The sequence below is a fragment of the Lonchura striata genome, chromosome 3 (assembly GCF_046129695.1).
Source record: "Lonchura striata isolate bLonStr1 chromosome 3, bLonStr1.mat, whole genome shotgun sequence".
In the NCBI taxonomy this organism is placed as follows: domain Eukaryota; kingdom Metazoa; phylum Chordata; class Aves; order Passeriformes; family Estrildidae; genus Lonchura; species Lonchura striata.
Window position 1 is genome coordinate 31,288,756 of NC_134605.1, and position 21,704 is coordinate 31,310,459.

At 36.7% G+C, this 21,704-nt stretch overlaps 1 protein-coding gene across 5 annotated transcripts in view; it reads right to left on the reverse strand.

Annotated features, from left to right (window-relative positions):
• Nucleotides 1–21,704, reverse strand: part of AKT3 (AKT serine/threonine kinase 3) — a 146,366-nt gene that overhangs the window by 6,012 nt on the left and 118,650 nt on the right. For all 5 annotated transcript variants that reach the window (XM_021550421.2, XM_021550420.3, XM_021550423.3 and 2 more), the window contains 2 exons: nucleotides 10,291–10,505; nucleotides 7,597–7,684 (listed from right to left, as the gene is read on the reverse strand). In XM_021550421.2, the coding sequence (XP_021406096.1) occupies nucleotides 7,597–7,684; nucleotides 10,291–10,505 (303 nt within the window). The remainder of the gene's footprint in view (nucleotides 1–7,596; nucleotides 7,685–10,290; nucleotides 10,506–21,704) is intronic.

A 21,704-nucleotide genomic window follows, 5' to 3' on the forward strand; every position in this document is an offset into this window, starting at 1 on the left:
TAATTACCCACATAGCTGTCAAGCAAAGGCATCTCAAGATACTTCACCAAAACTGGGTGGTATAAACAGCTAAAAAGAAAAAGACTACACAGAGAGTATAATAAGTATGGTTTGGGGTTTTATTTTCAGTGGGAAGGCCTTCATCTGAACTTATCATTGAAAGATATTACACGATATGAAATTAAATTTTATATTTGAAAAAAGGCCAGTTCAGGCTTAAGGGAGGTGCTTATCTAAACCTGCCTGCTGCTTTCACAGCAGAGTGTGGGATTTCCCAACAGCAAATCACTGGTAGCCACTCTCAGCCTGCAGGCAGGACTCCCTTGCCCCTCTTTTGAACCAGCTTCACTATCCATCTTCTCTATCAAAAGAACTGATGATCAATTTTTACTGGAAGGCAGACTGAGGATGGAATATCACATTGCAGTCCAAAAACAATACAGCAGTTTTGTATGTATGACACTGCAAATGGTGTGTGTGTGTTGTGATAATGTTCTTGCTTGTACCTAGGAGCCCTTTGGTGCTATCTCCTCATATGCAATATAGAACATGCCCTGAGAATAAGTGTAATTGATTTTCCTTTCAATGAAACGGGTTATATCCTGGCTCATTGATATTATCACCTTGCATGGGTGTTCATGTTCTCCGTCTCCTCAACTTCAGAACATTAATACCAAACAATTAACTTGGTCATGTACAGATGATCTGTACACAGTAAGACTGATTTCATCTGATCCAGATCTTCAGCAATAATGCAAGCAGTTATTAAGCAAAACCAAATCCATCACTTTATATGCTTAACAGATATAGTAAAACTGATTGATACTTTTACAAAACTAAGTTCAGCCTCCCTTACATTGTCCTGAATGGAAAACACACAACAGCAGAGAGGTATTTCAACATAAATATTCAGAGCATTGTATAATAAATCCTTAAGGAGCTAACATATATAAACACATCATCAGAAGAATATTCCAGGTATAAATTAAATTACATCCAATGTTTATAAACAAACTATTCTATTTTATTGCACAGATTCCTTCACTTTTTGAAAAGTATTTTTTTATGCAGTCAGGCTATCCCAAACAATTCTGTGCTATTAAAGCAGATTTTCAAAATTGCACATCTCATTTTCAAAGTTGTACATCTCTCCAGCAATGCAGCCACACATTTCCTAAAAACACATTTATTCCAGTGCAACATCTCACATCACCATTTTATTCTCACTTTTCTATCTGAGAAAAGAACATTCTAAAAAACCCAAAAAAAACCCAAAAACACCCACCAAAAACACAGAAGAAAAAAAAAAAAAAAACAAAAAAAAAAACAGAAAAAAAACACAAAAGCAATAAACAAACAAACAAAAAAACAAAGCCTACACAAAAGCCAAGTAATGTAGTCAAGGCCAAGTGTCCATCACATCCTTTTAAAAAGACACTTTCATAGATTTCAGCAAAAAATTCTGTATGAAAAAAAAAATTATGAGGCAACCAGTTTATAACAATTTTACTACTTCCCTGATTGGAATGATTTTTACTGGACAGAAACAGAAAATGTCATTTCATAAAAAAATAAAACTTTTGATTTCAAAATAATGAAAATACAAGCTTAGGGAAAATTTTCCTCAAGTGAAGGACAAGAAGCAATGTCTTTTCAGTGGTGCAGCACACATTTGCAGTTGAACAAACTACTCCTGCTCTGAAGTACACCTGGGACCTTTCATGCTACAAGGGCTTTGCAAAGAGAAAGTGAACCCTCACTTCACAGTCTATAACAACTGTGAGTCATGTTGAAGTAGTTAATGAAACACAAAAAGTATGGAAAGGTAAGATCATTATAGGTAGTTATATGGATGTGCTGATAGATAAATAAGGTGCAACTGCTGCAGAGATAAATGCTTAGAGTGACACTCCAGAAGCTCCCACATACATCCCAAGGGAGACTGAAGCTGAGGTTTAATGATAAAGATTAAAACACCGAACATCAACAACCACTTTGATGACCACAACATGAAGATGCCACTTTACAGCCAGCAACATTTCACATCTGGTGCACAAGGAAATAGTATCCACATGCTATTGCCACAGTTTTTTTCTCATTTCTGGCATGAGAAATCAGAAGTCCAAGAGAGATGTGAGCACTGGAAGGCACATCCAGTAACCTGTGTCCAAAAGGAGTAAGATAAGTCTTTGTTAAGCATAGGCCTAGTCAGTCTGCAAGAGGATTACACTGCTTGGTCCTGGCTGCCAGACTTTAGTATGGGATAATTTTCTTTAGTGGCCTCAGTTAAGAAAAAATGCTCCAACCTGGGAACTGCACTTCCTGACAATCAACTCTGTGGAGCAGAAATACAGATTTTCTGGGTTTATGCATTACACACACACATATGCATAGATATGCATGTGTCTGTACAAATAAATAAATAAATAAAAGTCTAAACTCAGTGTGAGTTAAGTGACTTTAAGAGTTTGTGTTCAAGACAAAAATCCAATTTCATATCCATCTGTCAAGCTGAATCTGCCCTGGCCATTTCAAAGGCTTGATGTTAGAAATGACAGCAGAAGCAATATCAAATTCTTAGTGTCTTCATTATCTTCAGTGAATGGCATTTCCATTTGGCATCCATCAAGAGCAGTATATGAGAAACACCATGGTTTTTCCACAATTCAAGTCCTGGAAAATTTGACACCCATCTCCTAGAGGAAGGAAAGGGACAGGCACAGTATCTGACTTTTGTAGGTACACTGAAATGTACAGGCTTTATTCTACACCTTGAACTTTCTCAGACTTAGTGAACAACTATATATACTTCAGTATGAGAGAAAATATGAGCACTACTTGCTCAAAGATAATTTACCAGGAATCACATGTCTTAATGCTGTATATGAAGTGGCTGAAGCTACCTCAAAGTAACCATGATACACTCAATCTACCAAATGAAACATATAATGCTTAACACAGTCAATCTGATCTTTCTTCTCATTTTAATTTAAATGGAATTTTCAGAGAATCACAGATTATGCTGAGTTTGAAGGGACCCATAAAGATCATCACATACAAGTCCCAGCCCTGCACCACACCATTCCCAAGAATCACAACCGGTGCCTGAGAGCATTGTCCAAACACTTCTTGAGCTCTGCCAAGCACCAGGCTGGTGCTATGGCCAAGTCCCTGGGAAATCTGTAGTGCTCAACCACCCTCTGGGTGAAGAACCTTTTCCTTATAGTCAACCTAAACCTCCCCTGACAAAACTTCAGCTCATTCCACTATTGTAACAATCCCATCAACCAACAGACTGCAGCTGAGTTGTGCTGAATTGATGGAAGGAATACCTGTCCATGCCCCTCAAACCTGAGTTTCTACCTGGGCAAAAGAAGGTAATTTGAGGTGAGCTTCAAGATGGTCAGTAGCATTCCTGCAGGGACTGGTTCCTCCCCATACACAGCCCCAAAGGCAGCTTGCTGCACAGCCAGCAGCCATAGCACAGCTGGGAATTGGGAACACCCCACAGACCCTGCATCTGATGGTCCTGGGCAAGGGGAGGAGAAGGAGCTGGAATTTCAGTGGTGGAAGGACATAAGTCCACAGGAAAACTGGCTTTAGCAGGGAGGTCTACCCATAGATAAACTGTTTTCCAAGTGATGCAATCCTGTTACCATGACAGAGGGAAACCACAAACCCCCAGCAACATAAGTTTCAGAATCAGACACATTTATGTGTACTTTACTCCCTGTAAATTCAAGCAGCTGGGAGAAGGGTGGCAATCAACATCTAGGTCTGCCCATAGAGTTTAAGGTATCAGTGGAAACACAATGGAAGTATCAGACTGGTTACATGTTGTCTGATCTTTTTACAACTTCACCTGGCAACAACACAAAAGCAACCAACGAGGAAAACTTCTGCAGGTTTTGTGGCAGCGCAGATAATTGTACGAAAATAGTATGATTCAAATTGCAACAACCTAAAACCAAATGGTGGTACTTTCCTATTTACCTCCCACCCTTTCCCTTTACAATCTGATACACAGAAGTACTTAAATGTGCATTTAAGATCATAGTTATACTGCAGATTTTGCCAGGTCTAAAACCCAGGCCTAGGATCATGGGATTTCATCATTTGCTGGGTTTGTGTCTTGAGTAAACCAAGACAGCCACAACTGAATGGTGAGGAACAGCTTCTTGCAGCTGCCAGATTTCCTGCTGAAAGTCACTGCCTTCACAGCAGGACAGGCACCTCCAAAAGCATCTCCTGCATCAAAGCCAGGCTGCCCACTTCAACCACTGCTGCCACTTGTCCCTGCTCCCTACCCAGCACCAAAAGATTCATTTGCTGGCATTTCCGAATTTTCTTCTTCAGAGATAATCGGAGGACAAATCAGAACAGGTTTCAGCCCAAATTTCCACATGGTTTCTCTCATCTTTCATCCATATTATATGCAGGTGGAAAACCAGGCTTTGCTAAAACCATTAGATAGATTAAAAAGGTGCAAATGCTGCAGAGATAAATGCTTGGAGTCCTTTGCTAAAAGGTCTGGACCTCCTTTGTCATGGGGTTACTGAGTGCTTCAAGCTGCAAGCCTGAACACATACCCAAATTTCAACCTTTCAAGTAATGCCCATGTGCTTTTTGTTCAGTGAAAGACCCTAAACAGAACATGTGACAACTTTAGTGTATGTCTGCTACCCAAATAAAAATAAAACAATTCTTACATGAGAAACAGAGAAATTTCAAACAGCTTCCTGATTCTACCTAAAAATAAAACAAGTATTTTATTTAGTACATAGGCTTTTGAAGTTTGCCAAACTATTCAATATCTCATACTCAGGCAGAGAGATAAAAACTCATCAGAGCTGAGATGATCACAGGATGAACCTGGCACAGGCTGCTCTCTTTCATATGCCCTCATGGTTTTTCTGCCAAAAATAAATACATCACACCACAAATGCTAGCTACTATACATTTTTCATTTAAAGGCAACTACCTTCTCTGCTCCAGTGTGCCATACAATATTTTTTTATCATTACTCAGTACCAAATAAGGTTAACTAGTTAGCAGTACCTGAAACCCAGTAATTCCATTTAACCATTCGGATCCATTTGACCTGACAGAGCTGTGGTCTGTCACATGAAAAGCATGAAATAGTTTAGAGATATGTAATTCTGTTTCTAATCACACCAGGAAAGTGAAAACCTAGTAAAAAGGTAAAATTAGAGGCACAGGAGCACAGTGTGCACATGTACAAAAATATGTACCCAGCAACTACTCAGAATACACATGATTTTTTGGCTTCCATTACTCTGAGAGTGAACTTCAGTTCTTTCATTTCTAACAAAAATACACTCCTGAAATGCAGCCAGAAAATTACAGTGCCACATTGCTTAAAACTCAGGCAAAATTACTGTGAAATATTTTTACTATGCAAATTATTGTATCCACTATCAATTTCATCAAGTGACCCTACTGCTGAAGACTACATCCAACAACAAACAGCAACAGAAGCAAGCACAGAGTAAACCTATTTAAAAATCAAATTTATTTGATACTCCAAGTTACTTTAGAATACCAAAATACCTCAAAAATATTCATGTAAGCAGTCTAATGAAGATATTTGATGAAAGTTCATTAACCTTATTATTGTGTTTGAGGATTATATTTCAGAGCACAGCTCTGAAGTCTTCAGAGTGTAAGACTGTGTGTGCAGAAGGAACAACTGGATATTTTAACCAGGCGAACAGCTTTGTATGGAACAAATAGGAACAAAACTAGTTTTAATTAAACAGAAAAGCACACTGTCAGAAGTCATTTTCATTACTTGTTTTTCCATAAAGGACACATTATGTGCTAATACTGCATAAAAGCAATTCCTATGATCCTTGAAGTGAACTGTTCAGCTGAGGAAATTCAGTTGATATTTCACTGGTAAATTTAGTTTCTCAAAGCAACATCATCCATAGTAAACAAAGAATGACTAGAGTTTCTCCAGTTATAATATTCCAATAAGTCATATCCACTTCCACAAGCATAAAAGCAAAGTGCTGGCATTTATATTTTTATATAACTATATATATATATTTTTTTTAATCTGCAAAATGCCTCCTTTTATTTTAATAGCTAAAAAAATATCTTGACTGAAACACATTTGCAATGCTCATTTGGAAAGACTCAAGGCACAAGCACTTAACAGTATCTATATATTCTTAACTAATATGCTGAACACAGAGTAGAATTGAAAGTTCTATTAGTAATGTAAAATAATTAAGAAATGTCTTTCAAGGGAGCAAGAATAATGTAACAGCTTTTCTTTTCTCACCCATTCCTAGCACATTGCAAGCCTATTGATTTTAGTGGGTTTTTTTTTCCTTTACTCTAGAAAGGTCCTAAACTTGTATATTTAGATTTTGTACTCACAGTGCTTCTCTTTGATGTCCTTATATAACCAACAAGTGATTGAGCTCATAAAGTAAACTGATTAATATACTGGCTCTGATTATTTTTTTGTAGAGTTTATTGAAACCTTGTGATACTGCCATGGAAAAATCACACTTGTATCAAGTAATTTCAGAGTACCATATTTTGTATCATCATATACAGGCTTTCATTTCAATTCCGGTATTTGTCAGAGAAGTTACCACACCAACAACCACACATTTTTAAAATTCCAGTTCAACAACAACTGAAAAAACAGTTTGTATCATTGACATTGTAGCATAAACATATTCTGCTCAGTCGTATGTCTTCCATTTTCCTTTTATTTGAACAAAGCAAAAAAAAAAAAAAAAGGAGAAAAAACTATCTTTTAAAATTACACAGCTCAACTGGCAGATTAACAATGTAGAACAGTTGGGAAAAAAAGAAAAGTCTTTAACAAAATATAAGGGGTTTATAGCAACAAGTAAATTCTTACAGAAATACTGAGATAAAATCAGTTTCTGTATATAAAACAACTGAAGTTGAATTGAGTTTCACTCCCAAGTAAGATAAATTCATTTTCTAAAATAATTCTCAAAGTGTTGATCAATACAGGAACAGGACTGGGTTTGGAGAAAACTTTTCTTGTGGAATTCTCAGCATTTGCTTTCTCCACAAGCTGTTTTGGCTTAGTGTTTTAACACTATTTTAATTTTCTTAGATATCTCTTTAAGTTTGAAAAAGGTTTCTACTTTTAAACAAACAATCAGAAAGTAGAATTTTCCTCTGAGTTTTTTACAATCACTTCATTTCCCTTTTTCATAAAACAACTTTTCACTAGAAGGCAGAAATAAAATGACAATTCAGGATAAAAGATATTACATTTTTCACATTATCTTGAGTCATACATGTACTTTTCTCTTGAAAGCCCAGGAAAAGAAAAGGAAAAAATGTGGACTTTACTTAATAAAAGGTTGGTTTGCAAAATTTACTTCTGGTGTACTGACAAATTTTTAGTGAAAATACAAGGATTAGGTAAGTACATCTTGTTCAGAATAATTATTCATTTGTATTAACACAAAAAGTTTCAAAGGAAAAAAAGTGCTAACTGCAGAGAATAGCAGTCTATAACTATCATTGAAACCACCTTGCAGAAGCCAGATTATTCAATGCCATATAAAGACATACCTTTTTATCATATACATCTTGCCAGTTTACTCCAGCAAAGAAACTATGACGCATGATTTCCTTTGCATCATCTGGGCCTCCACCAAGTCTAAGGAGAGTTGGGGGGAAAAACCACATATTAAACTTTTATAGGGAGATCAAGTTATTGTTATGGTTGGAAAAGTGACTATTTCTTTTTGACTATCTGGGAACAATTCTCGCCCAATTAATATGAAAATTTAATAAGAATTCTGGCAATCTCAAGAGAATTCGTGGGAGTACCCATGCCATGGTCTGTTCTTTTTGATTATTCCAACTACAGTGTTCGTCACTGTCCATGATGAGCTTTTTAGTAATTAATTAATTTTAAAAACATACTTAACTTTAGTTTGCTTGAAAGCCCAACTAATGTCCTGGCACTATTAAAACCCAAACCAACCCAATAATGCTGATACAAAATTTTGCCAAAGATGTGCCAGGCACTGAATCAGTAATGACATGTGCATCATTTTTATACAGTGTTCACTGCTGTTGCATCTGGGTGCTGTAACAATTAACCAATTACCATAAAATAGTTGCAATCTGAGTCAATTAGTATAAATTAATAAATTGTAGGCCTGCTGAGAAGGTTATTTAAAGGCCATTGTAAATAACCACACTGCTCACTGTGGCCCATAGCTTGCCAAAGAGAGACTCTGCCTGGTAAATCATCCTAGGAAGTGGATTTCACCTACTTTGGGTGAACTTGCCCAAGGTGGTTTGAGCTCACAGAAGTGGTCACTGCTGCCAAAAGAGGAGTGTCCTGCCCATACCTCTCTTCTCTCACTTCTATCTACAGCATCATTTCCACTTGATGACTGTGAGCAGAATCAGCTCCCCAACCTGGACAAAAACTAATCCTGACATGAGAATAGAAGAAAGAACTGGCCATTTTTTATTGCATTAGCAAGTCCACTTCGACTTGACAAGACGAGTGGGATCCCTTGAGCTGCTGTTGTTGGTTGAGAAATAACTCCACATCCAGGGATGGGAACCTCTGTCCTTCTCAACAGCACATTGACTTTCAGGACTGCTCAGCTCTCATCTAACTTCTCCCTGAGATTACCCAACAGAAGCAGCAGGAAAAAAGCTACTCTTAACTAAATAAGCAGACCATACATGCTAAATTTTAACAAGAAGAGTGACAAAAACAGTGTGTGTTTCATTAAAAAGATCTGCTAAAGATATAAAGGCAAATTCTAAAGGAAAGCATTTAAGATAAATTTCCTTTCTAAAGCATTTATTGTATGGAGGAATAATTTACACAACCAAGAAAAAAGTCTGTTTTGATATTACCCTGCTGCCAAATTTCAAAAATATTCTTGACTACTACGTCAGTCTTGCGATAACTGAGTGTCAAGTTATTCTAATTTTCAAGCTGTATTCCTCCTTGTTTCTCAACTACTCATTGTAAAATTCTCTACATCTTGGCAAAACATGGCAGTTAGCCTTCAGTCTCCAGACTTCTCTCAATATCTTCTAGCTGCTCACAAAAAGGCCGAGTTGTGTTAATCTCTGTGTTCCTCCCCTATTTAGCATTAGCTAGCACAAGAACTTGAATATAAATAAGCTTCTAAATATAAGTCTGCAATAAACTACTGTCTGGGAAGATTAATTACAAAGAAGCATCTTTCCAATTCTAAAGGTTAATATATTTGATGGGTCAGATTATTTGGAGGTTAAAAGCATTAGGACTTGCTACAGAAACATAGTTTTACTCTACTCTGTATTTGTCTGCCTGGTCACAGTTTGCTTTTCCTGCATACAGTAAGTTGAGCTGGAGCAGACAAGCTGACCATTTGCTCTATCCTGCCAGCTGCACTTGGCTGCATTCAGGCAAATCCCTTGGAGAAACACAACCAGTCCTGTCCTGAGTGCCTGCAGGCAATGCCCACTACTCAAAACTTCTTGAGAACAAGCAGCGGCTGAAGGAGGACTAGAGAAGAGAGGCAGACAAAATCTGCTGCCCCAAAAACATGCCAAGAGACTCACAAGAATGACAAAGATATTGCAGGGGGGAAAGGTACCTACAGATGAATCCCACTGATTTACAAAGTCAGAGATTTTAGAGCCATGGAAGACTGGACACTGCTGGTCCAGGCACTGGAAAATGGCTCTCCTGGGCAACAATCCCAGAGGGAAAAGCCCACCACAAAAGAGCACAGACAGCAGCTTGCTTTCAAACTGCTCCCTTTAAATTTAATTCCAGTTGTATTCTTTAACAAATTATTAGTTTAATGGTCTAATATGTGATTTATTTATGCGCCCTAATAAATGTAGCTGTGGCTGCCTATGTACCTCTCCTGCCATTACCATCACCAGAAATAAGTGCTACATTCCCCATGATTCACTGCAGTGAACTCAGGATTAAGTTACACTGGGAAAACCAATTGAGATCTTTCCCTTTGTTCTTAATATTTGTTCTTAACCTGAAGAGATCCCTGTGTTTGCTGTGAATGATTTAAAAAGTTTGTCTTCCACAAGCTTTTCTTCCTTTTGCTGGTGAAATTCATGTTGCAAATTGCTGCTGGACTGAAAAAATGGAAATCTGAGACTGCAGGGCTGTGATTAACAGCTCCTTCAGCCAGGAAGGCCAGGCACCATAGTCCTATTTTTACATTACCCAGCACAATTAGAGTATTTATTATGCCTGTATAGCAAATTGATTTCACTTACCGCTTATTTGGATCCTTTATCAGTAGGCCTGATAGTAACGATTTTGCATCTGCAGATAGAGTTCGAGGAAATTTAATGTCCTCCATTAATATCAGTTCAAATAGTTTCTCATGATCTTGGTTGTAGAAGGGTAATCTTCCACACATCATCTCATACATGACCACTCCTAATCCCCACCAGTCCACTGCACGGCCATAGTCATTATCTTCTAACACCTGAGACAGAAATCAAAAGCATCTTTAAGACATAAACTATTTTGTACACCATCATGTCAGTCTGTTTGATGCATCTCTATATGAATGTGTTTCTGAGACTTTATTTTCACAGTATGCTAAAAGGACTCTCAGAACCTTACTCAAAACTGCAGCACTGACTCACACACCTGAGCTCACTGAAATTCCAGCCTTAGCAGGCAGTGCATTGGTAAAACCAAATTAAAAATTGACAATGACCTGCTCCAAACAATCATGACTTCTTTTTACCCTTTCCTATGTCCTCTACCAGGCCATTAATATCATCCACAGCTTTAGAAAGAGACACTAACAGGTACTACATGAGCACTAATGACTCAGTCAGAAGTGTGAAGCATCTGTTTGCTCAGTCACTTCCCTCTCTTTTACCCTACCTGTCTAAAGTCTCCAATTTAGAACCAGTTTAATCTTAGTAAGAGAAATTTCCTTTCTTTATAATCTTTGTTAACATCAGAAGTCCTCAATGCCTTTCTCCTGCCAGTTTCATTACATTCCATTAAATAGTCCTAACAGGTGAACTGTGCCAATGCAAAAAAATATGGCAGTGTTTATACAATACTATGTTTACTACAAAATTATGCTTATAGGATATCATATAAACACAGAAACTGGTCAAGTTTATACAATTTGTTAACATAATGTCACCAGTGTTTTGTACCTAAAAACAACATTCCACTGCCCTTCTCCCAGCAGTGCCAGAGAACTGGAATAAGAAATTTAAGCAGTGTGTCTTGACCTTAATACACCTTCATATTAAATTGCAGACATGAAGACAACATAACAGCAGCATTCATCCATAAAAATCATAATAAATAAGGAAATTGAAGGTTACTGAATATATAATTCTAATTTCTATTAATTTCTAGTAGATCATGCCCATTCATACAAAAAAGTTGAAATAGAAGTCAGGAAATCTTAAAACAACTGTGTATGTCAAATAGCCAATATTTGCTGCAGAGGAGTTATCAAAAAACTTTAAAACGGGAATCAAAAAACATTAGAAAACTGTTAAACAGAAAAATCAAGGAAATGTGACTAATACAAGTAGAAATACATTTATAATAGAGAATTGTTACTGTATCACAGAAGGCTAATTCTGAAAGGCAACACCCTATGACTGATTTTTTTTAAAAAAAGAACAAACTAAAAACAAACTAATCCAGAAATCAAAATACTGTTTACAACACACAGACACATGCAATTACCATCACAAAGAGCTACTCCAGATTCAAACTGTAAGTTTGAACAGTCATTTAGATATCTGGTTGTGAAAGTAAATCTTTCAGTCTTTAATGAATAAAGCAACCTCTACAAGATCAGAAATAACTTTATCCATAAGTAGATTATCTTCCAATTGTCTAAAACTGGTACTAGAGGGGTGTTGAGCTCATTTCTCTGCCTCTCCTCTTGCTCCCCCAGTAAACCCAAGCCTGCTTTCAAGTATCTGGGATGTGCTGTTAGCAGAAGCAACATGCAGTCTGATCCAGTATGGCAAACTAGGAAATCCCACAGTAATTAATGCATTCATACTGCTACTTTTCACTGTCCTTAAGGATTAGTAGCAGAAACATGATGAAAATAAGTATATTAAAAATCCTTCTTGTGTATATAAGATTAAAAAGCATAAATATTAACACATTAACACATATGATTTACAACTGTGCCAAAACAAACAGACTTATTACATCATTGATATTTCCAAATAAAGAGTGAAATTTTGGAAAGTGTAAAATACAACAAATTATCTGAATAAGTACATATGACAAAACTAACTAAAATAACTCTTGCATTTTAAAATTAATTAAATGTTTTATGAGTTGGAGCATATTGCAAGCTATTTGCCGAAAAAGGGTATATGAAATCTGTGACTCTTGTCTTTAAATCATTGCTTCTTCTGCCACAGAATAAAAACATTATATATTTTTCCGCTCTAGCTATTAGCACTGTTACTGTTTTTCTCATCTGTACAGTTAATCATTTCTTTTGAAGCTAGCAAAATACATAAAATTGTGAGACAGTGGTAGATTCTTTTCATGAGTAAGCTGAGGTGTGGTTTCCATGTGTGGCTTATAAAAGAAGGCAACAGGAAAATAAAAAACACCATTCTCTGAACAAGGCAAATCACATGGCCAATAGCTAGAGCAAATTGTACTCACAGCTTTACGTAATTTATGCAGGACTTTACCTAATAATAATAAAAAGTATGAACAACCTTTTGCTGCATTCCCACAACAGCAACAAAGCAGTGGTACAAAGAAAGAGCCAAATGTGATTTTTAACCTCTTTTTACATAAAATCATAAAAAAGCATAAAAGCTGGATTAACTGCCTCCCAAACCCACATATCACCAGCCGGGTTCTCATCCCCAGCTGGCAAAACTGGCAACTCTTTATTTTTGTTTAAATACCTGGTTTACAGCCAGCCAGACAAGCAAGAGCATCAAAATGGTTTCATTTAGGCAAAAGGAAAACAGCCTGAAAATAGGCTAAATAAAACAAAATACATCAACTTATTTTAATATAAATGCAATGAAATTGTACATAATGCATTCACAGTGAAGATACACTATTATTTCCTTTAAGTCATTTCAAATCTTTGTGGTATTTAGACTCTCCAGGTTTTGCAGACTGTGTCAAATCAATGGAAGTGAAGTGCTGGAGTCCAGCAGCTCCTACAAGCAAATCTATGCAGTTAGGGCAGGCATGAGAATATGTCTGTACACACTGCCCTAGCATTACAGAATCCTTTCCAAACAGGCCTTGGATTTGAGGGATTTGGCTTTAATTACATTAAACATAGGTCAAGAAAGCTTCAACTCAGTGCTAAAATGAACATGAAATGTAGCTGCAGTCTTTGTGCCGACAAATAAGTCAAGCTTTTGCCCACCATGAAGTAGACACCTGCTTTTAGACAAGTCTCCTCTGGTTTTGAAGAGTGATGCTGCTGTCTCTCCAGTAGCTGTGGCATATCCTTGTATATGTGGGGTACCAGTCTAAGCACCTGGCCAGGCACAGACACCGTGGCAAGTTTGATCCTGGACTCTGTATGCTGCCCTTAAGAGCTGCCTCTACCACTAGCCAATGCTTGTCCCTTGCTATAAGGACCCTCATATGCCTTGTATCAACAACCCAATCCCTTCATGGTCACACAGCAGGACAGGCAGCAGGCCCACCAAAACCATTGTAGAGGGCACAAGGTCAACCACTCTGTACCTGCAGTAAAGCAATTGATGTTTCCTGGCAGTACAACATAAGGATCACACAGAACTCATGTGCACAAAAGAGCACCTACATTGATTACATACTCAAATCAGGCAGGTTTCCACACAGTGAAGATGGACTTATATGTTTTCTTCCACAAAATATGTTTAAATAGTCAAATTATTCAGATTTACTATTTCCCTTCCTTTGTCCTCTTATGTACAAGCAGTGCCAAAATCCAAGCCAAGATCTAGGTGAGGTCTTAGGAGAAGAGCTCCAGCACAATGTGACATAAGTGTGTGGGTAACATTTATAGTCATCCACCCCTAACACAATCACTGTACCCAAGTGACTTCCCATCACTGAGTAAAGCAGGTGGACTGGCTGCAGTTCAGTCTGGATGATACCACAGATCATGGGAAATAAAACTCAAATAATTGCCATCATTTTTGCAACTTGGGGAAATCTTACTCCACTTGTTTTCAGGGCTGTAGTTCAACAACTGCTTCTTTCAGAGACAGTGCCAGCCTAATCCAGGCTCTTGTTTCTGTTCTCTCACCACAGCTTCCCTTACCTTGTCAAAACTATGCAACACACTACATCAGACATCAGAAACAAAATGGGGAAAAAGTTTCACCCTAGATTATTTTTCACCTGAATCAAGTTTTCTGACCTAAGCCACTCAATTGCCATGTGGAGAGTTGCACTAGCACAAGTGAGAACGTGGGCAGCATCAGGTGTGGCATTGCTGCAGAAAGAAATGCTTGCCAATCTCTATCCCAAAGTTGCACTGACACAGAAGTTACACTGGCTCTGCCAGTTTTTTCTGCACACACAGACAGCTGTAACAGCTGTGTTCACTTTAGGGTGACAATTAAGGCCCTGCTTCTCTTCCCAACTTGCATTTCTCTAAAGCACTCCAGCAGTACAACAGGGTTCCAAAGAGGGCATAAACTCATTCCTGCACTGAAACCACTACAGTTTTTACAGGCATTGTAGCTCCTCTAACTCACACCTATGCCTGCAGTGCAAGGACACAGCCTGGGTTTATACAGGTGCTTTTATAAACAGCTGCAAAGGTGCCAGTGAAGTTTGTATTTTCTCTTCTTATAGAAATATGCAAAAGGTTAAGTAACACACACATACTTTCTAACAAGCAAGAAACATTAGACAGGCATCGCTGCCAGGCATTTGCACGTACTTCAGTGCTTTTATGGATCTTTCAGAGGCTTTGGACAACATTAGAGCTTCAGCTCAGGCAGAGCTATTTATTCACTTTTAAAATTTATTCAGCTATTAAAATTTTCATTTGTTTTGTGCTCAAAAATGCCACAATACATTTTTTTTTTTTAATTTACTGAGATAGTAGTAACCAAGTGAAAACAAAGTATTCTGTAGTGATTCCACTGTCTCTGCACACCTTGGAGTTTCTGGACAGTATTACTAGCAGTGACCAAGTATAAAATGGGATAGTGCTTTGTACACAGAGCAGTCTGTAAAGCCCTACATACAAAATAAACAATTCAGTTCACAGACCAACCTTTGCCATTATAATGATTAAGACAACACAAGCACTCTGCAGGACTGCTAAGATTGCAGTAATTAAATAATGTTTTTCCCAAACACATAGTAATTCTTTTTTTTGGCAAGTAATTACAGATCAATGAAGAAAAATACTTGTATTTACATTTATTGACCAAAAAAAGCACTATCTTATTTATCTTATCTATTCCCCAATGCTGGGAAGCCCACTGTCTTGTACTTGAAAAAAAGATTGTTACTACCACTGGAAGTTTTCTCTTTCCCAGAAAACAAAATACACAGAAATTGCTTTTTCCTTTATTTCACCAATGGCTGTAGACTTTAATCTTTAGGTTTATTAGTCAATACATCTCCAGGTCCCTTGCTTTACACATTTCACTCCTTTAAGAGCCTAACATACAGTCCACAGAATTTGATGTACATTTAATTTTATGGTGAAAACCAGTGAAAATATATATTTTATTATCTTTATTGCTTCAGTAGCTAAGAGGTGAAAGGTTTTTTGGAGACAACAGCTAGAGACATATCTGCAAACTCCTATTTACAAGGGCTTGGGGCAGAGATATGGGAGCAGCAACTGAATGCCAAAGAGAGGTTGATGCGCATGCAATGCTTTTACAAATTTCTGTGAAAATATTTTTTTAGGAGGTGAGCCAGCAGTTAACAGGTCAAGTCTGTGACCATTGTAAGTCAGTCATGTACTTCTACTTGACCTAGGTGGAAACTAGAATTCTCCTATACTTTACTAAATAACAGAACACTGAACGAGGTGTGACTACCTCAGACAAACTGAGCTCAGTGTAAAGAATCCCTTAATCCTGTCTTTATTGCATTTTCTTGAAATACAACATCCCTGATGAGCAGCATCTGGAAGATTTTTGGTTGTACAGAAGAAATTAACACAATCTAGAGCTATACTTCCCACACACCTATAAATGGTGTTTAGTTGCTGCAACTTCTGGACTCTGCAAACACAGACAAATTTAGCAGTCACCTTGAGCATGAAAGCCTTTATAAAATTCATCACCCATCTTATACAGAACATTGTCAGCATTGAGTTTTATCTCTAGAAGAACAATATCAAAATACTGGACTCATACTTTGTGCTAGATAATCATGGCAACTTACTGGAAAAGCCATTATATTTTTGACCAATTAAGGTTTCTCCTAATCCATTAGATATAGACCTTTAGATAGGACACTACAGTAGCTTGTTGCTCAATCAATAATTTTGACAGAACAGATGGAAAAATTTTAAACATCTAAACAAACTGTCTGCACACCTATGTTGTGAAAGGAAACTGCGAACTTGGATACACCAATGTACTGTTAATTTAATGAGGGAAAAACTGTTTTCAATTAACCTTACAGTTCAGGTGGAGTGTATGTTCCCTAAGCATTCCTGGTAACCCTTCACACATTTTTATTGCTACAGTTGTTGTTCTGTTAACAAATATTTCAACAGAAGTTAGAAAGTGTATTTGCTAGAACTTTCTATCAATTGTGGTAGTAACTACAACAATGAGAAAGTTTAGAGTCTAACAAAGGTAATGTACACTTCTCTATAGACACAGACTTTTACTCAGATACATTAAAATCCATCCTGCAGAACAGTATGTTCACCAAGAATTACACATTTCAGTTACTATAACAGTATCTTGGTATGAAAAGTGAAGTGTTGCTGCATTAATACTGAAAAAAACACTTAAATGAATGCTTACTTGTTTTATTATACACAGCTGAAAAGACAAAATGTCAAGGTTATAGACACCCTGGGAAATAGACAGCTGAGATTTTCCACTGCTCTAATTTTTTGCAGGTAGTTTTTCTCCATTTTGTATCTAGTTTGCACTTTTTTTTACTTCTGGCCCTAATGTAAACTATCTCCCTATTACATTTTTGTATTTGAGATTTTGCCCATCTCACTTAGTTTTTTGTTATGTACCCTTAAAAAATATACAGCAAACTAATTTTTTTTTGTTTGCTGGCACATGTGCTGTATCAGAAACAGCATATTCTGGTATAAATGTGAACTAAGCAAAGCTTCCTCGGGTAAAGAGCATGCAATACTAATTAATGCATTTAACCTCCTAGAAGAGACAGATTTCAGTAGAATTCAAAATTTAAAATAAAAAGAAAATAGAAGAAAGATGTAGTTAAGTTACTCCACATGAAAAAGCATATACTAACAAGGGCTGTAAGAAATCAATAGTAACACTGGAAAAAAAGCCAAGAAAACAACCACACAACATTAAAAAGACCCCCTTTCATAGAAGGGTAGCAAATAAAAACAAAATATCATTTTAGTCTACAAAACATGGCACGTGTCTCTCATAACTGTACACACTGTACTATTAGAAGGAAATCTGCAGACCTGCTCATCTCTGTTAATTATCACTGCACTAGCAGTAGTCTCTAAAACATACACTGCTATAAGATTAAAGACATGCAAGAAGTAATAAATAATGATAATACTGTGATACATCTTTCTAGCTGCTCTTTCTTCCTGAAATTATTTTGAGTATTTACTGATGCTAAAAGGCATTTGTTCAGCTTTTGTTTATGCTTCATTACTCTCAGAAAAACTAAAGACTTTTACTGAGATGGAAATAACGTTTCTATTGATTAAATAAAAATAAAATAAATTTAAAAGTTTCAAGCAATGTTCTTGAGACAGTTTTTATAAGAATTATCATATTTACTTTTTTTTTTACCAAAAAACTGTTTTGTTAGAAAATTGCTCTCTGCTTTAAAGTTATGGTTTGAATACACAAGTTTGTTTATGGGCAGTGTTGAGCTAACTTCCTTTCTAGTATTCAGTTTGTTTCATTATTTTTGTGGACAACTGATTTTTGTCACTGGTGAGATTACTCAGGTAGCATGAAAATGCAAATTCTTTTTACATCATTATCTGCTTTTTTACATCGTTATCTGCTTCCAGGAGAAAGCCTAATTTATGTGATGTTGCAGCAATTCTTCTGTCTGTGTAACAAAGCAATGCTTTCCTACCCTCATCTAAATGCTCCCCAGGTGTTGATCTTGGTAACAGTTATTGCCAATAAATGATGTTCTGCTCTGGATACTCTGCCTTATCTACCTTTCATCATTTTCATCTCAGGGGCCCACTGGCAATACCAAGCTGACAAAAGTGCTGAAATTCAAGTCACCAGCATTTTTGATGACTTAGGATTGTAAGATGACAGAATGTGGGACACTAAAACATGATAAGTGATAACCAAACCGAAAAAAAAAAAGACCAAATTTGAATTTTCATGAGCTCTGAGCACTTCAAGGTAAAACAACTTCTTGCATTTTCATTTCCTCACAATGTAAAAAAAAATAATCTGGGTCTTGGAACTCTAGTGTAAAGAGAAAATTCCATATTGTGAATCTCCCCTAAATCAGAAGGGAAAATATTTTCAGACATAGATGCTATTTCTCCTCACCCTCCCTCCACTGGTCCTCACCCAAAAACAAAATGTTGCCAAATATACAGCAGACAGCTATTTAAGAGCACAAGCCAACACTAAACCACTCTTCCACAGGTAAAATAATTTCTGTTGTGCCTCTGCTAAGAATCAGATTATGCATGAAGCATCTAGATAAACACAGAGAAAATAAATTTCAACTATCCTGAAGCCAAAAGAAAAATCAGTTAAGCAAAACACAACAGCATAACTACACTGTTCAGGTACTGAGCAAACTAACTATACTTTTAAGAAAATCAAAACAGTTTATCAGAACTTGAGGCTTTTTGGTTTTTAAGCAGAGCCTCACCAGGAAACAGTAACACCTCACACTGTAAGTTAAGACAAACACCTACTTTTTCTTTTTGAAATACAAAAAGAAAACTTAATTATTTCATCAGTGTTCATAGGAGACTTGGCAATTAATATTCATCAAGTTAGATAATTTATTATTTTATTGAATAAAATAAATCTCATCATTGAAAATTTTTAAAAGAAACTTCATTTTTTAAATATAACTCAATAGATACAAATGTTGAGATTTCATTAAATTAATGCAAATGAATAAGCAAACCTTGAACCCTTATAGTAAGGCACATCCTTAGATGAGGTCCACAAAAAATATTTTTTTGTTGTTGTTGACTAGACGTTCTCTATTTATAAAGCTTTGCATTTGGTTGTATGAGAAAGAGGTATTGTTGCCTGTTACAAATTAGTTCTGGTCCTACAGATATCCTCATTACACATGTAATTTATTTACCATTACAATAAGAGGGTTAAAAGCTTTTTGTGACATCAGAAGAAAAATATTATCATAACCTGCAACACTGCCAATGTATTATTGTAAAGATGACCTTTTCGACAGTATTCTTTGAGCATGGAACACAATTGATTTGAATTCATCATTTTAAAAGAAAGAGTAAAACTACCACCTTTCCAAGTCTCTGGCTGGTAAAAATTAATGTTCTATCCTTGGACAAAACAACACTATACAACATAGTTTGCTAAATATATATTGAACACTCATGGGTTCCATTTCTTTTTATCAGTAAAGTTTTGGATTGAGTTTTTTTCCTGGGGGGGGGGTGCGAGGAGGGGGGAGATGGTGGGGAGGGCACTCTATTTTGTTCATTCTAACTTGGCGATCAAAGAATTTTTATTTTTACACTATTACAGAAGTGCATTTTTCTAGGTTTCCAAAACCACCTTATTCAACCTTCCCCATCTGTCACCATCTGCTTCTTTTTAGCATGTACTTTTTGTGTGATCACATAAGCATGTGAAAAATAACTAACATTCAGATGATTGTCTGCTGCTACATTTGAGGACTGGGCATAATAAAAGTGAACTGCCAAAACGTACTTAACACTTCTAATTTTGTTGGGTCTTGCATGTAAGCTACATTTGATTTTCAAACTGTTTTACAGTTGGAGAGTTGATCAGGTACTCTAACTCAACAGTAAAACTGAGACTACATAATTAGCTCAGCACTGCAAAGATTGTATTGAAAGGGAGGAACAAAACCCAGAAATATATCCACACGAGTTCACACATCCCTCTTGACTGAGTCTGTCTGCACAATGTTGCCTGAGGCACAGGATAAGATGCTGCAAGCAGCCTACTTCTGGACAGGCACAGCCTGAGTCTTCTCTCCAAGCTACCACAGGACAAGGATAAAGGACCCTCATATTTACAAGGGTGTAAGAAATCTCAGAGAAAATACCTGAAGAAGAAAAGACACGAAGCCAAGGGCAGAAATGAATGGAAATACAATGCAATTCCTTTACTATGCAGCAGATACTGGTTCTAGTTTTAGGTGAAGACTAATTGGAAAATGCCATCACAGCACAAAAGCAGAATGATGGAAGTGTCTGTTTCCAGGACACTAATGCTATGACACAGCATTTCTGCTTGCAAATGCACTTCCCAATACAATTTTCACAGGAAAAGAACAAAACAAGACTAAAGTTGGAGAAAAAAAACTTACCTCCAATCCTCTAAAAATGCATTAACCTCACTTTATGAGAATTTCATACAGAATTTTTGTCCATCTTTTTAGAGTAGTACCACTACAGGCCTATCAGGTCTTCAACAAAACCATATGAACCAGAACACCAGTATGTTTTTATCAATGCAGACAATTTGGTAGAGTGTCTCATTATCCTTCCTCTAAAGAAAGAGTTAATATTAAAGAAAGTGAACAAAATAAAAAGAAGCACAATATAAACAAGAACTGCCCCTTCCCCTAGATAAACCCTAACCATCAAACTTCCATTAGTGCTTACCAGAAGTAACAAAATATGAGTGAGAACTTGCCCTCTAGAACACAATTGAAAACTGAGCTCAACATAAAGTTTCTTCTCCACCATCTCTTTTTCTCCAAGTCTTAGAAGTTCACACCTATCTTAAAACCTTGTGACTGCATATTCATGTTGCAACACCTTAACAGCAGCCTTCCCTTAATTTATGCCATTTCCACAAATTCCCTTTTCCACTAGTTCTAGAGATGGAAAATAATGGCACATACCTACTATTTATAAAAAGTTCCATAGAACTTCAAAAGGCACATTACTTTAGTCCAAACTCTTTCTTGCCCAAAATCACATTTTTCCCCGGTAAAAAAATATTCTAATCTCTAATCTGTATTTTCTGATCTATCACTCTACCTGTGACACCATTACATTAATTTCATTCGTTCCCTTTCCCTCATATTAGCTTCCCTTACTATCCCTCCTTCAGTGTACTCAAATTCTTTTCTCTACTGTGTAAGAAAAGGGAAAAAGGGGGAAGAGGGAGAAAAAGTGAAAAAAGGGAAAGGGAAAGAGGCTTCAGCTGCACTACCCAGGCAACTTAATTTTCTCTGTAGTAGAGTGAGCTGAAGTTTTAACATGCTCACCTTAGCTGATCTCTCTCAACTGGCCTGCCTCAGTTTACCCAGAGTGTTGACTGCTTTC